This window comes from Poecilia reticulata, chromosome 16, assembly GCF_904066995.2.
Source record: "Poecilia reticulata chromosome 16, P_reticulata-male-v2, whole genome shotgun sequence".
NCBI lineage: Eukaryota > Metazoa > Chordata > Actinopteri > Cyprinodontiformes > Poeciliidae > Poecilia > Poecilia reticulata.
In genome coordinates this window covers 31,009,070-31,032,038 of record NC_088845.1, presented here as the reverse complement: position 1 = coordinate 31,032,038, position 22,969 = coordinate 31,009,070, and the positions used below count along the sequence as shown (strand labels likewise).

The window sequence follows — 22,969 nt, the reverse complement described above, 5'->3', positions numbered from 1 at the left end:
TAATCAATGCGGCTAAAGATAAACGCATGGATGAGCTTCTCTAGATCGTGCTGAGACATCAGTCCTCTAATCCTGGAGATGTTCTTCAGGTGATAGAAGGCTGACTTTATGACTGTCTTAATGTGGTTCTGAAGGTTCAGGTCAGAGTCCATCACTACTCCCAGGTTTCAGGCTGATTGCTGGTTTCTAGCTGTAATAACTGAAGTGTGTTGCCTACATCGTTTCTCTTTAGGTCCAAAGATAATAACCTCTTTAACAATAACCAGTTTTGTTTCTGTTCAGCTGGAGAAAGTTATGGCACATCCACACATTTATCTGTACTAAGCATCTGTTCAGTGATTGGATGGGTTCAGAGCCTCCTTGTGACATCGTGATGTAAAGCTGTGTAGTTATGGTAACGAATCCTATTTGCTGTTATGACCTGAGCTAGTGGGAGCATATAAATATTGAATAAGAATGGTCCTAGGATTGAACCTTGGGGTTCCCCACATCTGACTTCTGTCCGCTTCAATGAGAAGTTTCCTATTGAAACAAAGAAATCCCAGTTCTTTATGTAAGATTTGAACCAGTTGCATACTGGACCAGAGAGTCCTTCAAAAGTCTTATGAGCCTGTCAAGTGCTGCAAATAAAGCTCAACCATCATTAAGGTTTTTGTTTTATGATTTCAGCAAAGAACGTTTCCCTTGCATGTTTTAGTGTTGAGTGATAGCTATGCAGTCTTTCTTTATAGATCTCATAATAAACATGAAGTTGAGTTTTACACCATTTCCATTCGGTCCTACGGCAAAGTTGTCTTGCAGATCTAACTGTTTGTGCATTTCTCCATGGAAACTTGTTCCTACCAGACACAACCTTCATTTCAGTGGGAGCAGTAAAATCAATGGTACCTGAAATTTTAGAATGTAAATTATCTACCAACTCAGCTACATGGTTACAGCTTAATCTAGTCGACGCCCGCCATGTGGCGGGCATGACGTCATGCATTTAAAAGGCTTCCGTATAAAAAAAAGACGGCATGAGAAGTGTGCATTTCAGTTCTGTTGGACAGTAGAGACTTCAAACTTTATAAAAGTAGTGTTTTTATATTGATTTTGTTTTATATTTACTTCCAAATAAAACCAGGAATATGATCGATCATTTTCGCCATAGCGTAAAGCGCATTTTACGCACGTTGAGTGCAATCAGTGGATGTTTTATGACCAAAAAGTGAACGAATGCATCATGAAAGCCATTTTTCCGAGTTCCTGCAAACTCACCACATTTCTGAAGCAACCAATCAGAAAGCATTTTGATTTGCGATCGGAACAGCAGCGCGGGAGAGAGTTTTGTGGCGGTAGAGAACGGCGCGTAGTTGACATTTCGGATTTAGCTAGTGGTGTTTTGTAGTAGATTTTTCGACCGTACGTGTGTTAGTTAGTGTGCTAGTGTGTGTGTGCAGTGTTTGTAGACGTTTTTTAGTGTGTTTAGTGTGTCAAAATGAGTCGCTACATGACTGCAGAGCAAGCCCTGAAGTACATGTATGAATGTGAAGAGGACGAAGGCGCGCTGCCAGATGGCTCGGACTCGGAGTTTGAGCTTGACGATGAGGTTTGTTTTGTTTTGTTCTTGTTGTTTTATTTCTTTGTTTGCCATGGGATATGTACAGTAAATTATTATAATCAGAGTAGATGCACACGAAACCAGATTACATGCTAATTTCCATCTCTAGGTTGGTGAGCCAAAGGAGTGAAGCCCATGACGCACAAAGACTTCAATGTGGAGATGGCCAGTCAGCTTTGTAGTGTGGACATGGCAGGTGTTCCAAAGAGAAAGGCAGCTGAACACATTCCTGTGCCCATTAGTGCTCAGCAAAATGCCAGAAATGGCAGACTGCAGTGCAGACACTGCCTCCAGGTGAACAATGTCAGGAAGGACACTCCCTGGAAATGTGAGGGCTGTGATGTGCCACTGTGCCTTCTGATGGACAGAAACTGCTTTGCACAATGGCACAAGTAATTTGTTTGTCTTGTGGCCCCCATTTTGTAAATATTGTAAATAGTTGAAAGTGGAGGGGGGGAGGGTTGAGACATTGTGATGTTGCAGAAAATTTGTGATGGAAATATTGACATATTTTGTAAATAGTTGTAAAAGAACGCCTGGGAAATTACCCACAATATGGTGAAAATATGACTACTAATTTGTTTTTTACTAAGTTTGTACAAAAATTCTTCAAATTTACCTAAAAAATGTTCATGTTAGACTGTAAAAATGGTTTGTTCAATATTTTTTGTGAGTTTTATAGTAAAAATATCAATATTTTTTCTACTCGGATTTTGTTTCTATGTGTGTTTTTTGCTCCAATGTGATAATAAATTTTGTCAAAAGGAAACAAACACTGTAAAATCACAAAGTTTAGGATGTTCTGAAAATAATGATACCAAACAAGGTAAGGTAAATAGTTTTTAAGGTGAAAATATAAGGGTAAATTCAAAATTAGACCAAAACGGCCATTTAGACCCAAGACTAGATAGGTGAGGAAGAATAGTAGATTTGATTCAATGTTTCTGCTGTGTTGTCTGTGAAAGAGTGTTTTTTGATAGTAGTTGATTGGCTAAGAGAGTTAACGGAGATTGAACTGTCAAAGATAACAGTATCATCTTTGTCACACAGGGTGACAGTCAGTTACATATATTTTGAATATTCACATTCTTACTGATATCCAGGTCCAGTGTGTGACCTCAATGTCACACAGCTTTGTTGCCCCTCTGTCTTCAGGTTGTCAACACGGATGTTTAAATCTCCCACAATTGTTAAGCAGTCACTATCAATGCATATAAAAGATAAAAGCTCATTAAAGTCAATGAAGAAATTTTACACATATGTTGAGCTTTTGTACAAAGTTAGCATCAGAGTTTGTGTATGGGTTTTTACCTCAATTCTCAGATATTTGAAAGAGTTAAAATGGCCTTTTCTGGAAGAAGACAGGTGTAAAGCTACTGTCTGAAATCTCCGACCTCTGATACGCAGAGTGGTGGATGCTGGGTAATCAGAGCCAGTTGGTGTTGATGGAGTAAAGTCTGCTTTGTGAGCGCTAAGAAAAGAAGTAGCTTTGATAACTTGTTGATTCATTCTATCCATGAATTTGAGAAACTCAGGACCAGAAGAAGACATTTCTTCAGAAGTGGACTGTCAGAAAGTAAAGAGCTTATAAACTGGGAGCATGATTACTGGACGGAACACTGGTGGCTGATTTTGAACAGGCTGCAGTTGAGGGTGGAGTCCAGACAGGTAGAGTGAGGGAGTGGGGGTACTGACACAGGAGGAGAAAACATTAACTAGGAAACAGGCAAAACATAAATCTAAGTGTAGTAAAATATAAACTAAATACAAAGATGAAACTACACACACAGAACTAAACCTATGTCCAAGCTAAAGACAGAAACTAGGGCTGAGGATAAAAATAAAGAAACCTGAAAATCTAATCAACCCTGGATCCTGGAAGGTAGTTGTTTTCAAGTTTATTGTTCTTTTCACACATTATAAATACATTATAGATAGTGTGTAGAGAATAAAGAGAAAGCATGGAAAGTCAAAGTAAATCAAAATATATGTTCAGTCACAAGTATGGTTGTGCTCTACAGGAACGTCTCCTGCTCTCCATTCTTCCCAAGCACATAGCTGATGAGATGCTTCAGGATATGAAGAAGGAGCCCAGTCAAAAAGAGATGCAACAGTTCAACACCATGTACATGTACAGGCATGAAAATGTCAGGTAACTTGGCTGTATGTTGCGGTAAGTCTGTCTAAAGCAGTACTTCTCAAATAGTGGGGTGCGCCCCCTGGAGCAGGGGGCTGGAGGGGTGAGCATCATGACTATGGGCGTCAGAAGCAGGAAATTATAGTTGTCCTCTTTTCTCATGCTTGACTGATAAACAAGCCTCCAGTCACTAGGTGGCAGCATTGTTCAAATCAATCAACAGGCTGCCTGTTCAAGCCAGTGGAAGAGGTAGTCTACACTTAAATACTGGTGCAGAGCTGAGGATAGAAGCGCAGATGTTTTGAAACACATCCACCATCATAGAGAAGAGATGGAGATGTTTGTGACAGAGAAAAGAAAAATAATGGCAGAGGTTAGTAAAGCAAGCATGATGGAGTTTTAAGGCCAGACTAATATTATTTTTTTAACTACAAGAATAAAGTCATAATATTACGAGAACAAAGTCATATTACGAGAATAGATATACTACAAATTCGTCAAAGTCAAAAGATGAGAAAAAATATAATTTTAATAAGAAAAAAGTTTTGATAGTTATCAAGATCTGACTTGTCCAGCTCAGCAAGTCTGTGTTTTTTTAAATAAAAAGTTGTTTAAACCATCATTTCAAAGACCAGTGGCTGATTATTTTATTTTGATGTTTTAAAAGATTAAGTATTTCCTTATTTGTAAAACCAATACCAACTATAACTAGGCCTGTCGCGATAAACGATAAATCAATTTATCAATTAATCGCACGATAAATTAAACCTATCAACCTCATTTTAATTATCGGCTTTATCGTCTCTTCCTGTCTTCCTGTCTGAATGAAAAAAGGCTCAACTCCGGTTCTCTTCCTTAGTGTAATGTCCAGCTCTCACTACACGAGTTGTCGGCGGACTGTCGGTCCATTTTCAAAACCCGACAGAAATCTATAACGGTTCGATCGGGTTCGTCGTGCCGTGTGGTGTCCAGCCACATGGTCACAAAATAAAGGCTACAAGTTCAGTTAACTCATTTTAAAACCAGGCATTAATCAGTGCTTTACTAGAATCTACCTGTGATGCATGTGGCTAGAGTCAGCCTAAAGTCCTGACCGAATGAAAATCATTATAACCTATTTATGTCACGTTAACAAAGAACAGCTGAAAAGTTACCGAGTTCATCAACTGCGGTAGCAATTTGGCTCCTACTCCTCTCCTTGTCATTCTATATTCTTAGCACGAAACGTTGAATAAATATTAATGTTGTTTCCACATATCATCTCCGATGTCCGCTGGACTTCGTGTTGCTGTTTCAGCTGTTTGGGATTCCCCTCCGTAATTTCCCTTCAGAAAGCAGGAGGAGAATCCACGCTTTCTGATTGGCTACCTGTCACATTCAGCGGGCTGCATTGACGCTTCCAGTCAGGAGAAATCCCTGATTTAGATCGGAGCACAGGGTTTCCCCCAGAAAACTTGCCAAGCCCAGTAGTCGGGGCGTCGAGGTGGTCCACCGTGTTTTTGTATTAAAAGATGTTAAGTTGACAGGAAATCTAAAAGAATTAATGCGTAAGGGTTTAGTTAAACCCACAACTAGTCTAAAAGCAACAAATTTGCACTTCTCTTTAATCCAAATTAAGTCAGTGGCTCCATCAGGCCTAAAAGGGCTTCAGGGGCCCCATAAACACTAATATTTTAAAACAGACCACAGATCCATTAATGTAACACTTGTTTATTGAGATTATCATTGCTGTTAAATGTTATTCAGTTCTTTAGGCATACATAAATTAAATGATTTTAAATTGTTTAACATTTAAATACAAGATTTTAAGGAGCCGGCAAGTTTACTTTGTAAAACTTCAAATAACAATATTCATAGTTAGATTGTTTTGTTACCATAGCTACATTCTGATGCTGTGAGTTTAATCTTTGAATTTACAAATACAAATTAGTAAACTGTTATTATAACTTATTGCTTTTTAGGCTGGCCAACTAAACTATTCCCTTCTCCCATATTTCACTCAATCTAACACAGAAGCTGTTAGAGGTGCTGATGTTTTAGCAACAAAAGGGGCCCCTAAGTCATCTTCTGCTCAAGGCCTCATGCAGCCTTGGACCGGCCCTGTAATCTGCTGCACTATGCAGAGATGCGCAACAAATGGAGATTTAATTCAATGCTGCTAATGTGACTTTAGTAGTTCTTCCATTTCGTGTCTGTTGAGTTTTTAATAAGCGTCACAGAAACTGTTTTGATTGGTCGAGTTTATAGGACGAGTTTCTCAGATCTCCACGCACATTAACTCTAAGTAGACAACGCATTTGATATGGTTTGATGCATCGTGTAACAGGAAAAATAATACTAAAAATGATAATAAAATAATATAAAATCAGCGTGATGCGTTACAGACCGGAGGGTGCGGAAGCTCCTCAGCGGGCTGAACCTGCATGATGAGGTTAGCGCTGCTCGTTATCCACTAACGCTCCGGCCAACCGGGACCATAAACTTTACAGGGAAGACGGACACAGAGCCACAGGCTGGGCAGCGCGTTGAGATGGAAACACCGCATATAATTGTTCGTTCACAAAGATAAATCATTCTCACCGCTTCACAACGGCACCTCGGAATTCGCTAAAAGTTATTCCTGCGGTTCACATTGAGCTGCACAACCAGAGCTAACGCGGCGGGCTTTAAACTCTTACCCAGAGTTCTCCAAAGGATCAGAATTCCTCACAGTAGGTTTATGTAAATATCCATACAGGTCAGCCTGTGTCCAGTTTGAGGAAAAGCAGCGGCAGAGCGCAGAGGCGCCAGCTGTGTGATTGTTCCGCGCTGTCGGGTTTAAATGCATAAACTATAAACCTATCTTTAAGGAATAAATCTGCTCTGCTAGTGAAATGCTAAGAGCAAAAGAAACGCTTGCAGCCCGGCTTTAAAAAAAACAAACAAAAAAAACTACTTTTTTTTTTTTTTTCCCCTAGAAATGTAAACAAGCAACGTTTAGCCTGGCGGCCGAGCTAGTAAAGCATGGCGGGCCGCCAGGCTTATAATACACAGGGGGAAACCCTGGGAGCGGCCACGACAATCCACCGTAACACACTGCAGGATGATCGGTTACGAAATCACCAGCGACCAACGTTCTAAGATTGTCATAAGGGGAAAATAGGGGCAAAAAAATGGTGTAGTCTGAACTACTGCATTAGGTAGTGGGATGTGCCCATCTTCTCTATTTAAATCTAGTGATTACTGAAGGCCAATATATTATACAGACTTCATAATCTGCACTCTTTTGGTTGAATGCAGTATTTTTTTCCACTTTGGCTTTATGTTGTTTAGTTTTTATTCAAGTACGTTTTTTGTTAATGGAGACTGAGAATCCATTAACACTGGAACTGATTAAGTTTATCAGTTCCAGTGTTGTTTGTTCTTTTGAAAATAAAGTGTATCTATCTATGGCAGGAACTCACATTCATTATTAGTCATTTCCATTAAATCAGTGTCAAAAGGTCTTGAAACAATATTATCGTTTATCGCAATAATTTTTTAGACAATTAATCGTCCAGCAAAATTTGTTATCGTGACAGGCCTAACTATAACTTCACAAGACCCTCAATATTCCTCATTTTATCACAAATGTGGTGTAGAATTCTAATGAATTTACCACTATATTGTATTATTACAAGTTTTGGGTCATATTTCAAACAAACAAGCAAAAACAAAATCTCTTAGTCTGGCTACATCTTCGTAAGCAAGTAACTGTAGCTCTCAGAAATATGAAGCCTATTTACTGTGAATGTAAAATGTTATGTACGTTTCATCTCCTCTGACAAACTGGAATATAAGTAATATAGTTGCACATTTTGCACAAATAAAAAAAAACTATATACCTTTTGAAAAACAAACTGAAGAAGTTGAAAATTATTTTATACAAACATTTAACAAAGTTTTTCTGTTAGACTAAAAATGTACCTCTCAGGGAATCATTTGCACTTTTTTCTGCTGAGAATCTCACAGACTGAGCAGTGTTGATTAAATGTTACTGACTTAGTTAATAAACTGAACTTGGAAATTGTTTGGAAACTTAAAACAATAAAATGAGCTACTACTGCTCATTTTAGCTGTTTTGATACTCTGGTCATAGAATGGTGGAGTCAGTTAACAGATAAATTAATCAAATTCAGTTACTCGATATCTATAAGTTGAAGCACAAAGAAAAAAGGTGGCTACATTTTTTCTCAACAATTTTTTTATGAATGCTTATTTAATCACAGATGTGGTCTTGCCCGTCTTCTTTACTGTCTTTTTCTCATGTACACATGGCAGCTTGACATCATGAATGCCTGCAACACTGTGGTACATCCTGCCAGCCAGGGGGCGACTCTTCCCCAGTTGGCAGAGCTTTATAGAGTACAATGTGAAACTCATAGCATTTTGGGGAAGTGAAATGGTAAAGTTGAAGCCCTTGTTTGCACATAACATACTCTGTTTATTTAAAAAAATCAAGCATTAATTTTCTTCCTAGATAAAAAGGAAAAGAAAACCCTCAATTGGTAAAAAAGCTATTTGCAGTAGCGATAACAATAAATGGAATCTGCTAATCATGTTCTTCTGACTGGCAGTACTTCCAGTGTCTTGCTAGACGCTATTAATGTTTACTATCTATAAAACCAAGGGCAGCTGATAAAGTAATGAAAAGTCAACATTTTGTCAACCTTTCTCAGCATGTATTCAGAACCAACCATGTGTCCTGCAATACAGAATAGCTAATGTGTAGCTATTATGTTAATATTTTTAACAACTACTGCAGTTCCCTTGATGGAATAGACCTACTGTACATACTGACTTGTGTCAGTTCAATGATTCAACCTTTAATATAGTATACAAATTGCAAATTCTTATTAAACTTTGCTATTATTTCCACATTCATGCAACAGACCAAGAGTAGTAATTATTTTCAGTTGCTTTTTCATGAGTAAATTATTTAGAGGCATAAACATTCTTCTATTGAGAGGTATTGCCTATAAATGTTGTGCACTTAACCATAATATGGAGCTAAAACAGTCTCAAAACATGTAACAAGACGGCCTTTTGCATCTGGATTTTACAGTGAGGAAGAATAGTTGAGGCAGGAAACAGCAGTGGGTTTATTCTTCTCACAGCATCAACAAAACATTTCACAGGTGAAACTGCAGGCAAAAATAGTCCCAGCTGTGACGGACCAAACCACTTCCAATTCACAGGGGAATCTCAATTCACCAATCTCCATCTATTTAAATAAAATACCTTTTACTAAATACAAACATTTCCATTTACTTTTTATAAATATTTTATGTTTTATCTTACACCATAATGAAACACCACAAAAATCCATAAACGATCCTCTCACCACACACTTTTCAGAGGTCCAGACACCTATAAATGGTGTCTGGACTGCTGGGGTAGTATTTGTCCAAACACCGTGGAGAGGACATAGAAAAGGCAGGTGAGTCACTTCATATTAGCACTCCACACTTAACAGAATATGCACAAACATTTGCTCAATCTTACCCACCAGTAGCTCCTTGCTCTGAGTAACAATTATCCTCCCTCCACCTCACAGGGAACCACCTCACTTGTCAATGAGGAGCAGCTGTGCAGAGCCCAGAACAAAAGGCTACATGCTAATCACTAAAAATACTCAATACATAGTTAAAACGTCTTGTGTGCAAATGGTTATTTATGTGCAAATGTATGCTTAAAGTGCAGTGCTAAATAAAGTGCTTGTTAATAAAGTGCAAAAAGTGCTTTTAAAGTGCTATACAGTGACTTGAGTATAAATAGTCCCAGTAATGAAGCTCTCTTCATTACATCACAAATGCACCAAACAAGTCACAAATATGCAGAATGATCCACACATGCAGAGGATGATTCATGCACTTTTGTATAAGCCAATCACATTAATCCATTCCAAAAGCTCTGTATCTGACTGGTTGCTGAACATCCCCTGTTTAAAAAAAGACATTTGTGGATTGAGCCACTTAGAAGAATCTCAAAATTCACACACAAATGCAGCGAAGCCCACAGGCCAGAATTTAGTGTGTGTATTAAGATGCAGGGGTGCCGCCAGGAATTGTGGGCCCCCTGACAAAAATTTTGTTTGCCCCCTGCTTTATGTGCAACTACACATAAAGCAATCCAGACTTCTCAAAACTGCTATGTAGTTGCATTTTATTCAAGCTGCTATATATATAGCTAATAAAAAATGTTTTCTAAAAATATTTGTTAAAGCTGTCACCATGTCGTAGCAGTTTGTTATGAGATAGATAATCTGTGAAAACAATCAATCTCCTCCACCTGGTCCCTGAATTACTATTACTGATTAAAGTAATGCACCGTTCTGACCAAAACAACCAATCAGAACCAGTAGGACGCTCTTAGCACTAACAATTAGCCTCATTCACTCACTGCTAAATGTGCTAATGGTGGAGAAAAAACTTATTACAAGACACCATTTATCTGCTGTCATTGGTAGCTATGCTACCATAGCTTGTAGCATAGCTAAACTGAGCACAGCCTATAAATGAACTGAGCATTCACAGTTTGAATCTGCACAGCTCTGTGCTATGCTAGCTGCAGCATGGCAAGATTGTGATTGACGGCACTAAAACTCTCCTGCCACCAACTGGTTGTTTCTAGTACTGGGAGAAGGCAGAGGAAATAGATTTTTCACAGATTACCTGTGATACCATACTGTCACAACATGACAATTTATAAATATGTGGAAAAAATATTTATATAAAAGTGACATACTGCAGCTTTAATTTCACTCAGAAGAGGACGGGTCAGGAGGGACGTGGGTTAGAGCTGCTGCTGACTGACTCATCTGTTAAGTGGTAAAAGGTACAAGGGACAAGTTAAATAGGTAATTTCTTTCCTTAATTCATTAAATGCTGGTGAAAAGGAGGCAAACAGTAGTCTGTAGCTAAGCTAACTATGCTAAATGTTTGATAATCTCACACAGTCTACCCACCTCTCTTCGAGAAAAACTGGGTTATAAATTAACACTCTTGCCCTTTTCTCTCTTTTCTCCTCTTTTATTTTTGAAAACCTGATTTTATAACTTTTCTTAGCAGCATAGTAACAGCCACAATTGTTCTTGTTTCCTACTGTCTGCTGCTAACAGCGTCACTCTCAAGCGCTCCAAGCAGGAACGAACCATTTAACTCAGATAGGGGGTTCAGGGCAAATATAGAGGTGTGTTTTTTGATCTGGGAGTGAGAACATAAAATTTTTACTGCTAAAAACAATCTTTGAAAATACAATACAATTAATTTTGTAATCGACAGGGCCCCGATTTTTTTATTTTATTTTATTTCCATGAACAAAAATAAATAATTAAATTGTGGAGAGCCCCCTGTTGGTCAGGGCCCCTAGAATTGTCATCACTTTCCCCCCCTATACCGAGCCCCTGTCAACATGTATTTGTTTGCATCACAGATTTAAGTGTTAATCCTTCTGTACATTTGTAAATGTTTTGTGCAAAAATGAATCATTCTGTGCATTTAAGTTGTTTTGTGCATTCATAAATCTGATTCTGTGCATGTGTGGAAAAATGCATTGTGCATTTGTGAATATTGAGACTGTTTTAGCTCCATATAACTTAGCTGTACTTCTTAGTTTCAATAATGCATCACTCCAGTGGCTTACAAAATTTAACATGTTTTTTTTTACTGTTTATATCTGTGATAATGAGTTAGATAGGAGGATGATGGATTACTTATAAACATTATTTCATTTAACAAGTAATCCCATAAGTTAGTATTAAATATTGTGTTATGCCATAAATGTTTTTAATTCTAAAAAAGTGTACAAATATTCAGAGATTTGTGCTCTGGAGCAGCATGTTGTAGTAACATGCTGTCTTGTGTGTCTTGTTGTCATGTAGTATTTTGTTTGCAGATATTGTGGGTTTCACCCAGCTGTCGTCATCTTGCAGTGCCCAGGAGCTGGTGAAGCTGCTCAATGAGCTCTTTGCTCGCTTTGACAAGCTGGCTGCTGTGAGTTTCCTGCTTTCATACAACCTTGGAGATTTATTTTGTTTAATTTCTGAAAACGGCTTAAGTTAAGACCATAATTTCTTTTTACATTGAGATAAAGTACTACACTTTTGTGCACCTCACAAAAAAAGAAAGTCTGATTTTGTTTTTAATTTGCTGTGCTTTTTTCTCATACTATGTTTTTGCTTACAGATTAAATATCAAAGATTAATCAAATATGTCCTGCTTCTCTTTGACTGGTTTGCAAAACTTCTAATTACAGGGGCAGAGGAAGCATAAGAGTGCAACATTAGATTATTTTTTTAATGTAACTCCCAATAATTGCTGTGCTTGATTGACTTGCAGAAAGTCTATCTAACCAAAATTCCAGCCTGACTAATCCATATTTTAATGCACATTGCTTTAACAGTTTGACTTACCAAAATGAATGTCACTATGCAATAGTGTTTATATTAATTTGCCTTAATTCATCCATATTCAGTCTTTATCACAAGGCACCTTACAATCAAAGCACTTTATATATAGCATGCTCTGATCTAATTGCAGAATATAAAAGTTAATAAAAAAAAACACCAATGAAATTAAAGAGAAAGTCTATGTAAAATGCACAAAATAAAAAAAAGGAAATAATCTAAATTGTAATAAAATTGTCATCTGGATTAAAAGCCAAAACTGAATTGCTTCTATGGGTAACAAGCAATTCAATCAAGTTTATCTATCTTAATTTATTAAGTTTAACCAATTCAATATATTCTAATCATTCAACTCAATTTTTTAAACACATTTATTAAGTATGCTTAAGATAACAGATTTAATTCCGTCTTACTCAAATCATTTAGTTTACTTCAAAAAATGGTAATTAAACTTACATAGTGCTTTTTCAGTCACTTTGACTACTCAAAGCACTTTACACTAGAGTTACATTCACACACCAATATCCACATTGACATGAGGAAGCAGGAATCGAACCTACAACCCTCTGATCACAAGACGACTGCTCTACCCACAGAGCCACAGTCACATACCAGGGAAACTGTCCTTGGTTAGCTGGAGTCATGGAGTCAGACGTGGGATACAAATGTGGTATTGAACTTAATTATTTCAAGTAAAGTCAAAGTAAAAAGGTCATTTAAGGAAAAGATTTGTAACTTTTAAGTTGGAGACATTGTAAAAAGAGTATTTAGTTTGGAACTACTTAAAAGTTTGAGTTGACTTTCTGTAGAGTTAAGACAGACATTTTAAATGTTTATTAGAAGAAACTAAATGATTTGAGCAAGAGTGACTTAAATCTGTTATCTTAATAAATTTGTTAAATAAAATTAACAAGTTGAGTTGGATAATTATAATAAAGGGCTGCACAGTGGCGCAGTTGGTAGAGCTGTTGCCTTGCAGCAAGAAGGTTCTGGGTTCGATTCCCAGCCCCGGTCCCTCTGCATGTTCTCCCTGTGCATGGTGGGTTTTCTCCAGGTACTCCGGTTTCCTCCCACAGTCCAAAAACATGACTGTCAGGTTAATTGGCCTCTCCAAATTGCCCCTAGGTGTGAGTGTGTGTGTGCATGGTTGTGTGTCCTGTGTGTCTGTGTTGACCTGCAACAGACTGGCGACCTGTCCAGGGTGACCCCACCCCCCACCCAAAGCATCAGCTGGAGATGGGCACCAGCACCCCTCCCGACCCGACCAAGGGACAAGGGTGAAAGAAAATGGATGGATGGATTATAATATATTGAATTGGTTAAACTTAATAAATCAAGTTGGATAAACTTAATTGAATTGCTTGTTACCTATGGAAGCAATTCAATTAAGTTGGTACAGCTATTTTCTTTTTAGAGTGTAAGTTTTGAATTTAATGAACACAAAAAAGTAAGTTGTCATAGCAAATGCAAAATAATTAAGTGAAATTAATGTAAATAAGTCCATAAGATGAACTGCAGCCCAAAAACATTTTTTATGGTAGCGGTTCTCAACGTGGGCGGTACCGCCCCCCAGGGGGCATTCAGAGGACGGCAGGGGGCGCTGGCGGACATTTTTACAAAAGCGGGGCGCTGGGATGCCTTTGGGGGGCGTTTGGTCGAAGGTAAACTTTACACCTTAAATCCACAACAATACCAGTTTAGACTTTGAGCAACTTGGTAAAACTGTATTATGAAACATTAAATGCCCTGCGACAGACTGGCGACCTGTCCAGGGTGTACCCCGCCTCTCGCCCGAAACGTTGGCTGGAGATGGGCACCAGCACCCCTCCCAACCCCACTGAGGGAAAAAGGGTGCAAGAAAATGGATGGATGGATGGATGAAACATTAAATCATGTTTAGCTGCAACTGTATCGATGGCAGCTCTTCTTCTATTCAGTGTTTGTAGCTTCTGTTAGCTTCTTGGTGCAGCTCCGTTCTCCTGCTACTGGTAGCTAAAATCACGATACCCTCACTTTGTATCCCTCTGAAAAATGAACCCATTTAAATAAAGAAATCCCTCCATGGGTGATACCACGATAGAGAGCCTTCATTTTATAGCGTTAACACGGTGCTGTAAGTGGTCCGGTATGAAACAGGGTGATTGAACAACACAGCACTTTTAAATTTCAATTATCAGGATGAAGAAATTGTTTCCATTGTTTTAAAAGGTTTATATCAGTCTGCCTTTTCCCCATCGATACGCTTCCCGACCGCCCTGCATCTTAGGGACTTAAAAACAAAAAAGACGTTCACATTGCGCAAAACTCTGAAACAGGAGAAGCGGGACATAAAACGGAGCGACGAACTAGATGTGAATTATGGCATAAAAACAGAGAATCCGACGCTGAACAGTGAAAAATCAACACATGATGTGAAACACATGACGATTAGGCGGCGCAGCAGGTGATGAGTGAAGATTACTGATGGTCAATAAATGATCAAATAAATGTAGCAACAAGAAATTAACTAAAGTGGACATAGCAATAAACCAAGAAAGGATAAAACTAATCAAATAAAACTAAATGGTAATGAACGAAGAACAAAATGCAAGAATAAACTAAGAAACTAAAGTAAATACAGAGGAATAAACTGGTATGGCAAGACCTTTCGATCAATAATTAATACAGAGACTGTATGGCAAGAATAAACAGACACCATTTCCAGATAAAAGGTAAAATAATATTGTTGAAGTGTCATGGGTTTGTTGAGATCACATCTAGTACTGAGAATAAATATATCTTACAGACCATAACAGTAAAGAACTGATCACTTATTTATGTTTTAATTAGATTTGATATATTTATTTCTTCAATATAGGATTTGATTAAGAACCAGATTTGTTCTTTGTAATTTCTGTCCAGTAAAACTATTAATCTATAATCAATAGACAGGTCTATATAAAGATATAATCCATGTTTCTGTCTCATATTTGTATGGCATTAAAAGAAACTTTAGTTTTTCCACTGAAAGCTCTGGTTTGAACAATAAATGCCATGTGGGTGAAGTTTTATGGATGATACTCTGATGTCCCATTCTCCTGAAGGCAGCACAGAGCTGCACCACCAGAAACCAACAAACACTGAAGAGAAGAAGAGCTATGATTAATGTAGTTACAGTTCTATCCATGTTTTAATGTTGCAGAGCTCAGTCATTTGGCAAACAGTTCAAAGTTTAAACTGGCATGTTGAACATCTTTTATCTGGTCATTTTGTGAAATATTTAACAACTAGAAAATGGCAAAGAATAAGAATATTTTCTCCACTCTGATTGGCTGCTGTTGGCCTATAAATTTTAACTTGAATGTTCGTTGCATTTTTCAGACGCCTGTGAAAATAATTTCTATTTCCATGACTTTTTTGTTCTCTGGGAAATTATTTTTGATGATAAATACAGAAACAAGCATAAAATCAAAACATCTACAATAGTGATAGTAATATTAATGATAAAATAATAGTCAGTGCAAAGTAGCCTACAAATTCTTTGGTGGGGGGCTGTGAGGGACCTGGATAAAGGCTGGGGGGGCGCTGGGCTGAAAAAGGTTGAGAAACACTGATTTGGAGGGTAGGTTTCATGGTGTTCTCACTTTGTTACAAGATGCAGAGACATTTTTATTTTACAAAATGGAGGAAATGAAATACATTATTAAAAAACAGATAGGCACTCAAAGAAATAACTGTTCTTATCCAAAAAAGCGAAAAAAAAAAGTCCATCCATCCAACAAATTTTTGAGTTCAGTAAGCAAACAATCACTTTTTGTAGCTTTTGAAATAAATTGTTTTAGCATAACCAATCATTCCACACAAAAGTAATAGGGTTGCGTGGTATCAATCAATGTAGATTTACTCATGCATTTATTTATTTGCATTTATTTATTTAAAAAAAGCGAACACAAGGATTAGTGAAGTAGAGGAGCAGCTGGAGAAGACGGAGGTGAGAACCCAAAACATGGAGGAAGTGGTAGCAGAGCTGCTAAAGTCACACGAGTCTGGAGGATAAGCTGGTGGACCCGGAGAGACGATCTAGGAGAGAGAATGTCAGGATCTGTGGTTTTCCAGAGGGGGCTGAATAGCCTATTCATAGAGTGGGACAGATTAATATCGGTATATTTGGCGGGGTAAAAAGGCTAAAGTTAGGTACAGAACCCTGCAGTTAAAGAAAGAGAAAGGTGGACTGAGTCTTCCCATTCCACTGGTCTGTTACCTGTCAGCTCAGTTAAGACCAGTAATTTGTCTATGTTCTCCATCTTATGATGCAAGATGGAAAGATATGGAAGGCACAACAGTGGAAGGAATATATTTAATATCAGTGTTAATGGACAAGGATTTAGAAGAGGGGCTGAGTAATGCTACACACAATGCTGGATTCTTGGAGAAAGGTAGCTTAACTTTGTAAATTAGATATTCAGATAAAAATACTCGTATGGTGTGCCTTTGATTAAGCTTTTAAACTAAACCAGATTGATGGGAGATTTAGAGGATGGATCCAAAAAGGATTAGTTACTTACTATACGTTTACCCAGAAGGGAGTGCTTCAGAGTTTTGAGGAACTTCAGAAATCTAATGGGTTGGAAAAGGATGACTTCTTCAGATATTTGTAAGTTGGGGCCTATTTCAATCTAAATATACATGACAAATGGGGAAAAAACCAAACCAGGACTTTTTTTTTTAAAGGTTTTGGCTCTAGTGGCCTTTATTTGAAAGTAGTTTGACAAGAAAGAGGGTCATGAGAGGGGGGGAAGACATGTGGCAAATGTCACCAGGCTGGGAATTGAACCTGCAACCACCGACATGAGAACTAAGGTGCCACCACCACAGCACCCTAAACCAGGACTTTTTAATGGTATTCTATCTTTTAAACAAGGTGACGCAAACTACATAAGAAACAAGTGGATAAAAGAAGGAAATCGATCTATCTAATGGGAACAGCTGGGAACAGATTAACGAATTACACTGGATGACCTTGATCTCCAACACACGGAGAAAATTCTATTGGAAAAACACGGTTTAATATTTTGTGACTCCAGTTCAGAAAAGACATCGGGGCATCAGAGACACCTGTTGGAGACTCTGGATCAAATGGGGCAAATCATCATATCTTCTGGGGTTGTCCACTGATTAAAATATTATGGGAGCAGATATGTGTTTACCTAAATAACATCTTTACTGAGAGAATCTCCTGAAAATGTGAAGCCCTATACTTAGGAAACATTCAACTTGACAACTGGATTCTGGAAGATAAAAAAAACTTTTCAGCAGTGGGCACAATGAGTCTGTAAAGTCTATTTTTGTCCCTGGTTGTGTACAATATGGTAATGGTTGCTGGGGAAGGACACTAGCCACCGTTCAGTACTGCACAGGGCAGTATGTAAAGATTAATGGATTCATCAGAAACGCCAAAGAAAATGAGGCAACCAACATGTGGGCAGCCACAGAAGGAGGGCAAGAAACAAACAAAAAAAAAACTTAAGCAGAGTTCAGGAGGGTGAAGTCAATGGAATTCAGATGGATGACCAGAGGATCCAATTAAGAGTCTATGGAGGATGGCTGTGTGGTTGGAGGAGGATTCCGCAAAGAGGTTATGGGAGTTGTCTCATTGGGACACATTTTGGGCAGACCCCCCGGAGGTCATCCTGAGGAAACACAAAGTTCATGCAGGTGTTGGAACCAGCAAAGAGGACCTCTGAATGCCTCTGCTGGAAAGGCAGGGGCCTCATCACCATCACCTTAATCTGTAGTTCTTTCCACAGATTGTCCTTCTCATTCCAGTCCACACCATATGGTGAATGTTCTCAAATTTGTTGAAACTAATATTATAATTAAAAGACTGCTTTAACTCTAAACCAGCCATGTGTGTTACTGTTTTGGGCTTAACTGTAACTCAAGCTAATAGAACAATGAAAAGACTCTTCATTTTACAGACGAAAAGACATGTCCAAAACAGAAGATCAGCAGAGATTTTAAATCTTGGGGAAGATAAAAAGACTTCCACTTCATTTTTCAAACAAAATAGAGAAAACACTTTTCTTTAAAAAAAACAAGGAGACTTTTACATCACATCAGCTGTAGGAATAGAGAAAGTAGAGAAATAAACCCCCAAAGATGTTAAAAAGCCTGTGTATGTTGTAATCTGGTTCTGTCTCCAAACACTTAGACAGATGTGTGTGTATATGTATCCTCTTTCTCTGTTTAATTAAGCTCAGTGTACATTTCTGTCAGAAATATCATCAATTGAGGATCAAGATCCTGGGAGACTGCTACTACTGCATCTGTGGACTTCCAGAATACAGGGGAGACCATGCTGCCTGTTCCATCAGGATGGGCCTGGCTATGGTGGATGCTATCTCGTAAGTGCAAAAAATTATTGATTCTAATTTCCATCTATTGGAAAAACTTTTTCTGGCTTATTCTACATGATGTTTCTACAACACAAAATCTGAAAAAATTCGTGAATTTAAATGTTTTGATTTGACTCTTACACTTTTTGTTTTATGTTTTGTTAAGATGTTGACCTCGAGCATTGATAGCTAGTCACATGACAGTATAATAATTCCTTTATAAGTAAAATTATGTCATTATATAGTATTAACAAAAGTTATTGTCACATTATACCAAACTTATTGATTACCAAAATTAGGAAATATTTAGATTGGGAGCTAATGAATTGATTCTAATGTAAACATCAGAGATGGTTGTTTTCTGTTCAGTGTAATTCTATAATGCCTCTGGGCTTCAGATCAGGTAATCCTGGTTTGTGTTCCTACTGAGCTTTCTCTGGCTGCATAGTGACCGGGCTTATTGGGGTTGGTGTGGTCTTTTAAAATATAATATACGTATATATGTATTTATTTATAATACAAAAAATCATTCCCTTCTCACCCTCTGCGGGTGGTCTCTCTCTCTCTCTCTCTCTTTCATCCTCTGAGCTCAGGTCCTCTACCAGAGGCCTGGGAGCTTGAGGTTCTCCTCCAGTATCTTGGCTGTGCCTAGAACTGCACATTTCTGGACTGAGATGTCTGATGTTGTCCTGGGATCTGTTTGAGCCACTGCTCCAGTTTGGGGGTGACTGCCCCGAGGGCCCCGATGACCACAGGCACCACTGTGGTCTTCACCTTCCAGGTCTTTTCCAGTTCCTCCCTGAGGTCCTGGTATTTCTCCAATTTCTCATGCTGCTTTTGAGCAATCAGGAAAACAACAATCCTCTGTTGTTTATTCACCACCACAATGTCCGGTTTTGTTCGCCATTATATGTATATATATATATATATATATATATATATATATATATAGTTGGTATATATAGTTGGTTCGCCAACAATGTCCGGTTGGCGAACCAACCGGACATTGTGGTGGTGGATAAAGAACAGAGGAAAGCCGTTGTGGTGGATGTAGCAATACCAAGTGATACAACATCAGGAAAAAGGAGCATGAGAAATTGGAGAAATACCAGGACCTCAAAGAGGAACTGGAAAAGACCTGGAAGGTGAAGACCACAGTGGTGCCTGTGGTCATCGGGGCCCTCAGGGCAGTCACCCCCAAACTGGAGCAGTGGCTCAAACAGATCCCAGGAACAACATCAGACATCTCAGTCCAGAAATGTGCAGTTCTAGGCACAGCCAAGATACTGGAGGAGAACCTCAAGCTCCCAGGCCTCTGGTAGAGGACCTGAGCTCAGAGGATGAAAGAGAGAGAGAGAGAGAGAGAGAGAGAGAGAGAGAGAGAGAGACCACCCATGGAGGGTGAGAAGGGATTTTTTTTTATAAGTGTGTGTGTATATATATATATATCTATATATATATAGATATATATATAGTTTTCTTCTTTAAATATTAGGGTGGTTCTCAATGATGCCAAATACTGTACAGGAATGACCTGGTGCTGTTTCATGTCAGTCATCTGTCCATCTATAATGGACTTTGTTGGTGACTTTGCCCTCAGTGTTATATTGATCACTCTGATGGAAAGTTATTGACTCTTTCCAAGCTTAAAGAGATCAGTGAAGAAATTGATTAGGATGCAGCACTTTGGTCAGGCTAACATGCATTCAGTGACACAGGATGGCGCCTCTATTACCCTAATATTTTTAATATAGATCCCTAACAGATGATCGGTAGTGTGAATCATTTATGTTAACTGATAAGAGGTGTTAGAAACCGAAAACATATCAAAAATCACCAGAGAACTAGATTACAGATTGTCCTCTAATAGTACAATCAGGTCCATCAGCTTTCCGAGGGTTCACTACCCTCAGGGTTCTCCATACCTCCTGTTCAGTGATGGTCAGTCTGAGGAGGAATTGACAGCTACAGTAATTTGGCCTCAAAATGGGCAAAGAAATGAATGAGCTCCTCTCCCAGTTTGTGTTGGGGGTCCCAACACAAAAAAAAATCTCTCCCCCAGAGATTTTTTTTGGTGTTGTTTGATCTGAAGTTGGTGATGTGCTTGACCCCTTGCCAAACCTGCTCTCTGTTGTGCATTTGTATAAAGTCCTCAATTGTGCACTCTTTACTCCATAATCCAATGCTGGAAAGATCTTAACTGTTGATGATCCGAGTCATTTTAATAACAAATAAAACCAAATAAAAACACAGGCAGTGAGGGGCGCTCCGAGCCACTGCATCTGTACATGCCGCCATGGAAACCAATTTTATTTATTTAGCAAATAGAAATAATTTAGGTCATTAATTCTAACTGACCTAAAATGAGAAAAGTTTGGTCTCTATTTAACCTAAAAATGTGATTATAAAAGTGTATGAATCTTTAAAATACACCTTTAAAATCTCTATGGAATAAAATACTCGTGGAATGTGTATATAACCAGTACTGAAATTACTTAATTAGTTTGTAAGTTTGTTACATGATATGTTATTTGGCAAATTTTTGTTTAAAATTCTTGTTAACTTGTGTACACTGCTTTTATATTTATCATTTTTACACTGAAGGTTTACAGATGAAAACTAGCCTTCATGGCTAATTCTTGCATATTCTCTAATGTACGTTGTCCTCTCTGTGTTTGAGAAATAATTACCTTTTATCCATTGTTGGTTCAAAATGTGGGCTGCACAGTGGCGCAGTTGGTAGAGCTGTTGCCTTGCAGCAAGAAGGTTCTGGGTTCGATTCCCGGCCCCGGTCTTTCTGCATGGAGTTTGCATGTTCTCCCTGTGCATGGTGGGTTTTCTCCGGTACTCCGGTTTCCTCCCACAGTCCAAAAACATGACTGTCAGGTTAATTGGTCTCTCTAAATTGCCCCTAGGTGTGAGTGTGTGTGTGCATGGTTGTGTGTCTCTGTGTTGCCCTGTGACAGACTGGTGACCTGTCCAGGGTGACCCCGCCTCTCGCCCGGTACGTTAGCTGGAGAGGCACCAGCAACCCTCCCGACCCCACTGAGGGACAAGGGTGAAAGAAAATGGATGGATGGTTCAAAATGTATTCTGGCCACTTTTAGGTTTTTGGATATAAGAAAAGAAGCTTTTGTTCAGGAACTTGCTCTTTTAAGGGGACCTTGTGTTGCCTTTTATTTAGCATACATTTTTGTGAAACTACCCTAGGTATGTCCGTGAAAAAACCCAAACCAATGTTGATATGAGGGTTGGAGTTCACAGTGGAACAGTACTTGGAGGAGTGCTAGGACAGAAACGCTGGCAGTATGATGTTTGGTCTACGGATGTCACAGTAGCCAACAAAATGGAAGCAGGAGGCATTCCAGGGTAAGAGCAAGTTCTGTTCATATAACTCGAGGGTGTCAAACTTATTTTCATTTCAGGTCAAGAGCATTAATGTCCACAAAGGGCTGGTTGTGGCAGAATGCATCGACAGGGCAACCTCCCATTTCCCCGCTGTCTGACCGTGACATTTTCTCCTGCGCATTACACTAAGACAGCATTTTGTAGTTAATGGCACAAATTTTACAAACAAATCCATCTACATTCAAGAAAAAAATAAACACAGAATTGTTGTTTTTGTTCCCATTTTTCATTTGATGAACTCAAAAATCAAAAACATTTTTGATACATTTTCTATATTGTTCACAAATCTGTCTAAATTTGTGATGGCGAGCATTTCTCCTTTGCATAGATACGGTAATCCATCCCAACTCAAGATGCTGAGTAGACAGCATGATTATTGCACAGGTGTCCCTTAGGCTGGCCACAATAAAAGATCACTCTGAAATATGTTGTTTTATCACACAGCTGAATGCCACAGATGTCACAAATTTTGAGGGAGCATGCGATTGGCATTCTGAGTCCAGGGATGTCGAGCAGAACTTGCTGCACGTGAACTGAATGTTCATTCTTGTACCATAAGCTGTCTCTAAAGGCATTTCTCAGAATTTGGTAGTACATCAACTGGCCCCACATTTACAGACCACGCAGAAATAACCAAACCTGTCCAGGACCTTCACATCCAACATGTTCACCTCCAGGATCATCTGAGACCAGCCTGCTGAAACACAACCAGTTCTTTGCACAACCAAAGAATTTCTGCACAAACTGTCAGAAACCATCTCGGGGAAGGTCATCTCTATGCTCATTGTCCTCAACGAGGTCTCAACCTGACTGCAGTTTGTCACTGTAACCAACTTGAGTTGGCAAATGCCCATATTCGATAGAATCTGGCACATTTGGAGGTGTCTTCATGGAAGAATCCCAGTTTTCTCTGTTCAGGCAGCAGACAGTGTGTGTGGTGTTCTGCCTGCCTACCTTGGCAAAAAACAAGGCATTTCAATTAAATTTCTTATAAATCCAATCGATTCTAGTTATTAATCAGTGCA

At 38.6% G+C, this 22,969-nt stretch overlaps 1 protein-coding gene and 1 long non-coding RNA gene across 8 annotated transcripts in view; both read left to right on the top strand.

Annotated features, from left to right (window-relative positions):
• Positions 1 to 22,969, top strand: part of adcy3a (adenylate cyclase 3a) — a 63,392-nt gene that overhangs the window by 6,042 nt on the left and 34,381 nt on the right. For 5 of the 7 annotated variants that reach the window (XM_008432796.3, XM_008432794.3, XM_008432797.3 and 2 more), the window contains 4 exons: positions 3,622 to 3,752; positions 11,638 to 11,749; positions 18,418 to 18,545; positions 21,747 to 21,905. In XM_008432796.3, coding sequence (XP_008431018.1) covers positions 3,622 to 3,752; positions 11,638 to 11,749; positions 18,418 to 18,545; positions 21,747 to 21,905 — 530 coding nt within the window. The remainder of the gene's footprint in view (positions 1 to 3,621; positions 3,753 to 11,637; positions 11,750 to 18,417; positions 18,546 to 21,746; positions 21,906 to 22,969) is intronic. The other 2 variants (XM_008432798.3, XM_081616841.1) reach the window with 2 other exon arrangements.
• On the top strand, positions 27 to 2,311 carry LOC145555274 (uncharacterized). The gene is made up of 2 exons (XR_014091379.1): positions 27 to 1,588; positions 1,710 to 2,311. It is a non-coding gene; the product is annotated as an uncharacterized LOC145555274 (long non-coding RNA).